The sequence below is a fragment of the Limulus polyphemus genome, unplaced genomic scaffold, assembly GCF_000517525.1.
Source record: "Limulus polyphemus unplaced genomic scaffold, Limulus_polyphemus-2.1.2 Scaffold166, whole genome shotgun sequence".
Lineage (NCBI taxonomy): Eukaryota > Metazoa > Arthropoda > Merostomata > Xiphosura > Limulidae > Limulus > Limulus polyphemus.
In genome coordinates, this window is record NW_013665776.1 from 714,803 (window position 1) to 726,367 (window position 11,565).

Genomic DNA, 11,565 nt, shown 5'->3' on the forward strand with positions numbered 1-11,565 from the left:
ATAATAAACATAAAATGAACTATTTACAAAAGGTAAATGGGAAGAGTGATGTATTTATTTCAAAAATACATCAGTTATAAAACAATTCAATACGGGCTAGTGAGAACAGTATTTTTTTTCAAAGGGTTAGTATAAAAAATCACTTTGATCATTAAGATTGTTCTCGTTTGTTTGTTGAATTTCGCGCAAAGCTATTCGAAGGCTACGTGCATTAGCCGTCCCTAATTTTGAAGTGATAGTCTAGAAGGAAGGCAGCTAGTCAACATCACCCACCGCCAACTGTTGGGCTACTCTTTACCAACGAATAGCAGGATTGACCATCACGTTATAACGCCCCTACGGATTGCGAGTAGAGTGTCCTAACCACCAGGCAAGACCTTTTCGTATATTTTGTTTGTTTGTTGTTAAACATAAAGCTACACAAAAGGCAATCTTTGCTCTGCCACCATAGGTATCAAAACCCAAATTTTAGTGTTATTAGCCCCAGGGTTATCGATGAGCCATCGAGGAGAAAGATGATGGCTCGACGTATAAAACAAATTTCACAACAGAATCAGGTGACATAGGTTCTGCATACTTTCAGCCTGCCGACATTTTAGTGCTATGACTGATACTGTTTTCCAGCGAAATATTTACCTACTTGCAAGTATTGAAACAGACTTGAAAACTTACAGCAATAAAATGCATCAACTGTAGTTAGATTAATCATTGCTATACATTTATATCTCTTAAAACGCTAGAAAAATAACTCAAACCAAACGAGATAATTTTTTTCAAAATTCGTTTTTCTTTTGAAATTATAAACAATGCTCATAATACTACATCATTGTACCTTCAGTGCTGGGACTTGGTGACGTTATAGGTGTATCAATATTGTCTCCACCACCAGAAGTCGTTCTGACAGTGAGTCTACTTCCACTGTTAGATAATACATCTGAGTATGAATCCTCAGAACCCGCGTCATCAGGGGTCGAAGATACTTGCAACGGCGAAGGGTGTTTGACAGTATTGAAACGTTGTAGATTCAGAGCCTGGGTCTCTCTGGTGTCCAGTTTATCATAACCATACCAACTAAGAAGCTCATTCATAGTGGTCTCAGCGTAACCCTTCAAGAAAGAAAAAGAACATTGAAAACTGTATGTCTTTTAAATTACTTTAGGTTATGAACAGCATCAAACTTGATTGGAGCTTTATAATAAAGACAAACAATATGAAAGGAAGAATATAGCATTTATTCAGTAAAGTTTTATTAGAGGTTTGTTTTAAGGGCAAATAATATGAAAGGAAGAATATAGCATTTATTCAGTAAAGTTTTATTAGAGGTTTGTTTTAAGGGCAAATAATATGAAAGGAAGAATATAGCATTTATTCAGTAAAGGTTTTGATTAAAGGATGTGTTAAGGACAAAACAATATGAAAGGAAGAATCCAGCATTTGTTGAGTAAAGGTTTTGATTAAAGGATGTGTTAAGGGCAAAACAATATGAAAGAAAGAATCCAGCATTTGTTCAGTAAAGTTTTATTAAAGGTTTGTTTTAAGGGCAAATAATATGAAAGGAAGAATACAGCATATATTCAATAAAGATTTTGATTACAGGATGTGTTAAGGACAAAACAATACGAAAGGAAGAATCCAGCATTTATTCAGTAAAGTTTTTATTGTAGGTTTATTTTAAGGACAAAATGTTTCAAAGCACACATTATTTGTTCAAGAATTATATTGTGAATACTGAAGACTGATAAAAAAAAAAACCAGCGAATACCTCGTCCACGTATTGATTACAAACCGTACTCTTTAAGACATAAATATTTAGCCACGGCATAGCGGCTCATAGAATGGCTCAGCGTTTTCTTTTTCTTTTTGAAGTGCAAACTTTTAGCTCGTAACTCCGTCAACTCTTGACCGATTTGAGACCTAATTACAGTTTGGGGCTCAGGAGGTCAAACCCTTTCGATTGATGTATTTGACCACGTCCAAGGTCTCAAAGATTAATTTACTCTAATTGTGCCTAAAAGAATTTCAATTGGAGGGCAGAATAGTAGATATCCTGGTGAGTAATAAAATCGAATTGGGTATGCGCGCGCCCCACACTTAGTATTGCTGGCGCACAAAAATATAGCTAATAAAAAAAGAAACTAAAGGTCTCATAGATTAGTTTACTCTAATCCTGCTAAAATAATTCCAACTGTCCCTGAAAAACTGGTTAGATCTTTAGTATGTTTTGTTATCACACGTTTCTTTTTTAAAACATAATCCGCCTCTGACGGCAGTTTCTATAACAAATCAATTATTTTTAATGAAAAATACAATTATCCTATTAGTAAAAATAATTTAAAAAACAATGAATACGCAACTTTTTGACTTTACTGAAGTAATAAACAGTAAACAAGTATTAATTTACCTCAAATGATACTTCAGTGCCTTCACGCGCATGTTTTACAACTAGCATTAGGACAAAAAAATATTATGCCTTGTTTTTGAAGTTTGAAATAAATACATCTTTTGGGTATGTTATTGACACATAATTAATTCATCCCAATATGTGCACAAACAAAACTCCATGAGTTACAGTTAATTTTTCTTACAGTGCTATCTACAGTACAGAACGTCCTTAAATATACTTTTACACTCTCTCTCAACCTTTTTAAAGAGCACTTTTTTATTTTTCCGTCATGTCCAGTCTTTACGTAATCACTAGAACAGGTGTGATTTTATGCAAATTAGACATGATTTGTTTTTGTACTAGTAAAAATATCAATCATTTTATCCTTGGTCTCGTGTTTCTTGTAGGACATTTTACAGAACTGCCTGTAACACAGTATCTGAGGAAACACTCCAGCAGTTTACTCTTGTATATCGATATCCACATTTCGCATCCATACGTTATAACTGCCCAGATTAGAGTCCTCTAGTGAGACAGCGGTAAGACTACGGACTTACAACGTTAAAATCCGGAGTTCGATACCCCGCGGTATAAACAGCAGATAGTCCAATGTAGCTTTATTCTAAAACAAGCAGATCCAGATCCTGCGGTATACACAGCAGGTAGCCCAATGTAGCTTTATTCTAAACAATCCAGATTAGAGCATTAAAAAGTCTTTATTTGGGTCATTATGCTGACATAATTATTTCTGCATAACGTAACGAGTTTCTAAGATACGCTTTTAGTTATGCGAATTCTGCCTTTAGTAGTCCAACTGCAACCACAATTTACTGTGAAGTTTGACACTAAAAATGTAAAATGTCCACTTGCTCTTGGGTTTTGACCTTAACTTTGTTTGAAATATGTGGTTTTCTAACTTCCAAGACCCCGGTGTTTAGGAAGAAGCTTATTATTTACTCCTGCTTTGCTTTATTTCATCCACCCGTAACTATGACATTTCATATAAAGTTTGGTCAAAATAAGAAAACATCTGTGTTTGAAAATTTCGTGATTTCTCAAACACTCAGACAACTCTTTGATAGCCACCTCTTGACTGAGGTAAATCATAATGACTTATAATCAGAGTATGCTATGTACTTAGAGCGAAACTAAAATCAACCTGGTCATCAGTGTAGCAAATTAAATATACTTTTCTCACGTTTATACTTATAAGCATAAGATAGAGTCTATTATTTCATCAGTTAGATACCCTTGCTACGGTATTTTCAACTGTAAAAATGTTTGAACAAAAGCTCAACCTTTGCTAAGCCTTGCTGCAGATTGGAGCTGAAAGCCACGCCGTAATTTATAAAACAGGTGAGGTGATATATCTGGAAATTGTTACATTTTATCATTAAAAATCCTCAGATCGAAAATCTAGTATTATGTTACTGACACTTCTATTACACCATGGTTCCAGATTGGGCTTATGCAAGTTCTACATTTAATTATTGTTTATTTTTATTTTCCGGTAAAATGTACAAAAAAAAATCTTCCTACCATGTGAAGTAAATTATTATCCTCCATATATTACATTCAAACAGTTCGCCTTTCTAAAGTAATGTAAAAAATAATTATTTATAATCGATCTTTTGACCATTTCTTTCTTATCCATATGATGCTACAGATGTTCAGGGTGATGCCAAAAATTTGGCTTCTTGGTGGCTGCATTCATGGTGTTAATGGAGAACCCAAAGATGTGGCCACATGGTAAATAACTCTTTAATGACTTCATGAATCACCTGAATTCGATACATAAAATTATCAAGTGAACCATCTTGTTGATACTCTGATAATCAGACAAGACAATAGCCTATCAACTTGTATCTACCGGAAACCAACATATATATAGATAAGTATTTGAACTTCAAATCTAACAATACACATTCAACAAAACAGGGAACAGTTTCCTGCCGGTTCAACATAGATAAAGTCTGCAGTAACGAATACCTGCCCCAAGAATTGAAATACTACCAAACTGTCTTTAAAACCAAAGGATACTGAAAAACTTCACCCAAACAAGAAAAACAGAAAATTGGGAACTGAGATCTACAATCTATGGATTATACTCCTCAAAAATCAGCCAACCATAAGCCTTGATCACAAACTCAACCAACCAATCAGAAATTACCTCCTCTAAAACTATGAAGACAAACAGTACACAAGAGCTCTCTATAGCGGACGCCCCAGAGGATAAAAAAAACAACAAATCTACAAGGAATTCAGTTCCTCTAGTGAAATGTCAACCACCTAACAGTAAAATCAAACTTCTCTTTTTTTTCCTCGGAAACGTGGATCTTTCCATCGTTACTGAGGAAATCCACCAAGCCCTTGAAGACTCCAATCAATCCAAAATCAAAGTAGTATACAGGATCCGTTCCAAAAAGACAGTCCAGCTAACCAATTTCCTGAAGGTAACCACCTCTTCCAAAAAAACTGCAGATCACATTTTAATTCGCGGCTGCTTTTTTTCTCTCTTACTTTTAGAGCTGAAAGACCCTACAGACAGCCGAGTCGATAAAACACAAGCCAACTTCTCTTCCAGCCCGCCAGCAAGCACTGAATCCACCAATCAAAAACCACCTAAACATTAAGAACAATCAGACACAGACCACTGAAGGCAGCCGGTCGATCACGAAAAACCACTACATACAAACAACTGAGGAAAATGCATCACTCCACGACCAGGAAACTCAAACAGAACCGTTGAAGTCTCGGTAATAGAAACTATGACAGAAACTTCCAAGAAAACGAACCAAAAAGACACAGTTTCAGCCAAAACAGAGCAAGAAAGCAATCCAGAATGATCCGCCGACGATCCAGATACCCGAAACAGTTACAAGACTGCTTCCACCGACACGACACGCATCTACTTTTCTCTTCCTTCATTCTGTAGAACACCGCTTCGACTCTAAAGACCACTAACCATCTGATTACTAAACAGGCTAAGAAGACTTTCCCAGCCTTTCAGTCTCAAACAATCCGTGTAAACTTAAAAAGATTCATTAATATTCATATGTATGTCTAATAATCGTTTCCAGATTTCCAGCTCGGGCACTGGTCGGGTTGATCATTCGGCGCTCAACCAGTGAAAGTGGGTTTCCCCCACAGTAAGCTTCTTGGAATAAGATTTATGGATCCCGCCAACTTGAATAAGGATCGTTTGTTCTGTTCTCACTTCTTATCAGTTAAACCTACTACGACCTCTCTGGTAAGGGTGGCTTTCACTTTGCAATTCTTGCCTGGATTTTACAATATCTACAATCATATCAGTAATGAATGTATTCCAAATTTCATCTTAATTTTTAAATCAAGTAATCGTTAAGTTCATAAACTAAATACAAAATACATTTACTTACTTTTAGTTTCCACGATAGTCTCATAATAATTTTTCACGAGCGGGGCCCAAGTTTGTTTGTTTGAAGTTATGCACAAAGCTACACAATGGGCTATCTGTGCTCTGCCCACCATGGCTATCGAAACCCGGTTTCTAGCGTTGTAAGTCCGCAGACACGCCGCTGTGCCACTGGGGGGCACGGGGCGAAGGAGAATAAGCGTATTCTCGAACACCCCAGTTGTGAAGATTCGCCGCAGGCAAACCTCTCTTTTAAATTAAATACCTGCCACGAATAAAATATAATAAAAACTTGTCATTAATGTTTTTCTTACAATCATACACATCTATAACGTGAGAGGTATAGTAAAGAACTGACCAAACAAACCGGGGAAATCAGTCATTTTCTACTTAAAATACATAAGAAATAGTAGAAGTAATTAGTATAATTAAATACAATATTGGCGATATTTTTGCTTATATTTTCTTACGATTCATGTGTTATTAAGAATCTTGTAAAACCGAAAAAAATAATAGACATACATAGTGCAGAAATAGCTTTATATAAAAAAAAAATGTTTACAAATTCGAGGGTCCCGATCGGTAATTTTCGGGTTAATCACAATAAACTTTTTTCTTGTGATATCACTCACTCACTTTGAAACGTGTTTTGTGGATTAAAAGTCTCTGTAAGCCGGGTGTAGTAACATTGAACGTACTCACCTACGTCCTCTTGATACGGGTCTCTAATTCGGGACTTTGGTTTTTTTAATCACTTATTGATAAGTGAAACAGTATTGTTTTCTTATATTTAACTGGTGATTTGGGTAATGTATTCGTGGTGAAACAAAGTCGAAAACTGGCATTAATTGCCTTACACATACAACACAGCAGAACTTTACTTCCGCCAGAAGTGTTCAGTATCGTTATTTTAATATTCTTCCGCCAGAAGTGTTCAGTAACGTTATTTTGATATTCTTCGTTATTTAAACTTATTCAGTAAAATTCTGCTACCCATGTAAGGCAGTTGGCCCTATTTTCACCTTTGTTTCAACAGTGTCATGTTTGATTCGCTTTATTGGCTTATTTACGGTTATTTCATTTTTCATCTATTTATTATTTTGCTAAATTTTGAATAATTTTCAAAACTGACTTGAAAATCACTAGAAGTGCTAATGAGCTGTTTGTTTCAAATTTTCGCACGACAAAAGCCATCTTCGAACAGCCGTCCGAATTTTGAACTGAGAGACTAGAGGAAAGACCCGAGTTCACAGCACACAAGTTTGTGATATCAGAAACTGAAATATAAATGTGGTTTTGCTTGTCTGTAAATTATTGCCTTCGTATTATTAGCCTATAAATAACGTCATCCATTGGATCAGATATATAATCAATGTACTGTTTGTTTAACCGCTCACGGGTAAACAATAACACTGCTACAGCCGTGAACCAAATAGATGACTCACTGAGAACCAGAAAAGCATAAAACATGATCGAATTAATGCACAAACGTCCAAAATGTGTGAGGGGGCGGGGGGGCGAGCCAAAAGGGAGGGGCCCGGATCGTAACTACAATTATAGGACATATTTTGTAGTACACAGCAAACAATCTAATTTGTATTTTGTACGTTTTTGTACTTACAATACAGTACTTACTATTGTGCGAAATTGATGAATAATATTTTAAAGCATTTTTATTGATTGTCACACAATTCTATTTATCTAAGACTGCCCCCCCCCGAATGTTTCGTACTTTCAGGGGGTGCCTGTGATGTCTCGCGTTGCGAGACAAAAATGCAAATTTAAACCGAGATATTTACCTTCTACAAGACAAACAAACCAATCAACTGAAAGAATGAAGCGTATATATTGGTATGTACATAGTTTGTTTAAGCAGAATATTTTACAATATTCGAAGCGGTATGCTGAGTCATTCTTGCATAGCAAAATATGAAAATCGTCATGGTCCCCTAAACATTTACACCATAAAATCCTTTGGCTTCTATGCTTTTAGATTCTTGAAAGACATTCACAGTTAAACATCCGCATATCATAAATTACTACTCTCATCGTTGAGTTCTATACATCTCGAAGTTTTTCTCTCAAGCACAACGAGTAATCACTTCTTAATCTTTCAATATAAAACTATATATTAACAACATACAAAAAATCCAAACCTCATATAACAGCACGAAAGACTTTGTAAAGAACTAGCTACAAAAAACTTGATATCCAAACACATTTCCACGAAATTGGATATAAAACTTAATGTGTATTAATTTATTGATGTATCCAATACAACATCTATATTTTTTACCAGTGGTCTAAAAGTAATATCTTTGTCACAGAAAAATTATGAAATGTATTGCTCAATACCCAGCTCAGTAGACATTTAAAACGCGTCCTGTTATTGAAGTAAAGTTCAAGCATAAGTTTATTCTACGAAGCTTTTTTGACTTAATTTCATAAGTTAAGTTAAAAACTCCCTCTAAAAAACCTTTCCTAACTAGTTCAATCTCGCATCAATCCTACCTGAACTTTTGAGAGGAAAAATTATACTTTCAAACCGTTTGATTAAGTACCTGTAAACCCTAAAGAATTTCAGACGAAATCAAGAGAGGACAAGTTGAAATTTGTTATTAAAGCATTTTACTTTAAGTAATATTAATATAGAAAACTCTCTACCGGTAGGAACAAAAACTTTGAGCTTCATCATTTAAACTGTGGAGATCCATAGTTTATACGTTTTCTACTAGTACAAACATGGAAGTTTTAGTTGAAATTTTGGCCCTTAAAATCACCTGACTTGATAGTTATGAATAAGTAATTATTGTTGAAAACAAAGTAACTCAAGTTAAAGTTATGTCTCTGAAAGTAGTTTGTTTCGGTAGTTTTAAACTAAGGAATAAATTAATATCATTAAAATAATACTCTAGTTGAAATTTTGTCCTTATGCGGAGCCCATTTTTGCCCTCGGTTTGGTTTGGTTTGTTTTGAATTTCGCGCATAGCTACACGAGGGCTATCTGCGCTAGCCGTCCCTAATTAAGCAGTGAAAGACTAGAGGGAAGGCAACTAGTCATCGCCATCCACCGCCAACTCTTGGGCTACTCTTCTACCAACGAATAGTGGGATTGATCGTCACATGATAACGCCCCCACGGCTGAAAGGGCGAGCATGTTTGGTAGAACGGGGATTCGAACCCGCGACCCTCAAAATGTGAGTCCAGCGCCCTAATCACCTGGCCATGCCGGGCCATTTTGCCTTCGGATTCCCAGCCTGAGTACGTTTACCACGAGGCCATTCACGACTCATCAGTTACTAGAATCTTATCAAAGACCTTCTACGTGCACTAAAGTGAAAAAAAAATTACATTTTGTGAAAATGTGTAAAACAGAATTTAATCAAAATAACAGGGAAGATGGGGTATAATCATTGACTTCCGAGAGTTATATCTACAATACTTCAATAATCATAAGAGGCAAAAGTTAGTGTATACGAAAGACCGAGAATACGAAATTTAATAAAGCCAACTCATACGTCAAAGGCCTGGCTGCTCATCCGCTAGAGGACGCCAGGCAATAATTCTAGCGATTTGTAAGTACAGTTGGTAGTGTCAATTTTCGTCTAATGTACGATACCTGAAACTGACACATCTCCTTAGAAACGTCTGTTTAATGTTGTAATCATAAATATGATCCTTATGTAAACATATATATATATGAATGTTAATAGGCAGAATATAACCCCATCGGTTCTAATTAACTGAGATGCTTTGTTCAGCCGAGGGTGTAGTACTGTGTAATGCTGTATACATGAGATGTTTACCATAGAAATTTTATTTTGAAGGCCTCAATACATTCTGTTGTTACTTTATTAATTAATTTATAAACTGTTCCCTTCTGAGAGAATCCATTTTTTATTATTTATTTTTGATTATGGTTTGAAACGTTACTACACATAATCGTCGCTTTTCGTTTGTTTTCAGTTTCCCATAGTTCTTCATTCTTTTCTCCACTGTTTGATCTCCAAGTGATAGAATTACCGTAAACAAGTGTCAAAATATATTTACCCGCTGTATAGAACATGCTTAATATTACACGATAATCATTGCTGTAACAACTTACTACCTTAAAGCACAAAGTCGAAATAATAGTATGAAAACTTGAAGTAACATAATGGTTTACAAAGCAGATGTAAAGTTGCTAACACCTCGTTTTTTCGATAGATACATGTGTGCTGTATACACAGCTAAACATACATAACACAAAATATGATAGTTAAAGACATCAAACTTGAATATGGTGTCTACTTTCAAAGGACACTCCTGGTTTAATGTTACACTTGATGATTCACGTATAGTTAAAACTCAGTCATCTGGTTTACTTCACACACATTCATGGAAATCACGTGTCTCTACATTACACATGACAAATTAAACTGACGTCAACTGTTACTGAATATCAGTCCAGTTGCACAGCCCTTACACGTTACATGTTCAATTGGATCTTATCTATCAGTCTCTTTTTTATGACCATACATGTGGTCTGGTTTCTATTTACAATCAAACTTGCATGTAATCAAAGTCATGTATAACTATAAAATTTTAGTTTTCTTAGTATTACTTTAAATTGACATTTAAAAAAATAGTACAAACACTGCATAAATAACTGTCATTTGCTAGTAAAAATTATATATGAAACAATTATCCCCCCTTTTTTTTTCTACAGCTAGCCCGGAGAAATCGTCATAAAAGAAGATCAGTGTAAGAACTACCACGTGCATTATAGCTAACTTGTAAACGATTTTAACTCGGTCGATTTTGGATTAGTTTGAAAGTTTGATTTTCTTGTAGGTTTAAGTATGGAACATGTATATTCCATAGGCATACGAACACTTGTATTCCTACATACCAACCATACTGTTACTTAACTATTTCTCGAGATGCTAAAAACGTAATAATTAAGCAGCTTTATATTTCATGCTCCTGTAAATATATTATTTGAAGTTTTAAATCATGACCACTTAGGCTGTTATTAGGGTTTTTGTTTTCAGCAACAGCAGGTTTCTAAGTTTAAATTGACCATTTTAGCTGATGGTCATATCTTTCGATAAGTAGAAAACTCTTTAGGCCAAAAGCACTAAATTCAAACATTTCTATGAACAGTCTTGACTAGTGGTTTCACGTCTTCACAATACTTTGTCTTAAATCACTTATACAAAACGTTTCTAAAGATAACGATTCTACTGATGGTTTTTACTCCTCAACAAGAACCTTTTCAGGGTAAACTTATCCAACTAAAAGGTTTCAAATATGATTTTTAAACTGTAATAGCGCAAAACATTGATGGTGTGACCATTCTAGTATGTATTACAGGGTTTAATTGTTTGTGCTTTGAGTTGGTATAATTAGTATTCTACTAGTATGTACTACAGCGTTGTAGGAATGTGAAAGATATGTATTACAGTTTTGTAGAAGTGTGAACGATCGGATATATGCGACACTGCGTTAAGTTGGTGATATTTAACAGTCTGGTGCATGTTACAGTGTTGCAGGATTGTGAAGAATCGAATCATTGTTGCACTACTAAAAAAATGGTACTGTGAACATTTTAGTGTACGTAATTAGAAATGATGTTGTGAAGATTATGTTGTAGGTAATCATAAATGACACCGAATATATTCTAGCCCATTTAGTAGTGTTTACATCCAGTGTGACATTGTTAGATAATGTTACACCTAAAATAGGTATATACATCCTAGTGTGTGTGTGTGTGTGTGTGTGTGTGTGTGTGTGTGTGTGTGTGTGT

At 35.1% G+C, this 11,565-nt stretch overlaps 1 protein-coding gene across 2 annotated transcripts in view; it reads right to left on the reverse strand.

The window, feature by feature from the left end:
- LOC106477499 (sine oculis-binding protein homolog) overlaps nucleotides 1–11,565 on the reverse strand; it is a 65,230-nt gene that overhangs the window by 19,694 nt on the left and 33,971 nt on the right. Inside the window, exons 1-2 of one of the 2 annotated variants that reach the window (XM_022381469.1) lie at nucleotides 5,782–5,823; nucleotides 833–1,106 (exon numbers count right to left, since the gene is read on the reverse strand). In XM_022381469.1, coding sequence (XP_022237177.1) covers nucleotides 833–1,106; nucleotides 5,782–5,805 — 298 coding nt within the window. In that variant the 5' untranslated portion in view covers nucleotides 5,806–5,823. Of the gene's footprint in view, nucleotides 1–832; nucleotides 1,107–5,781; nucleotides 5,824–11,565 lie in introns of those variants that run through there. The other variant, XM_013938057.2, reaches the window with a different exon arrangement.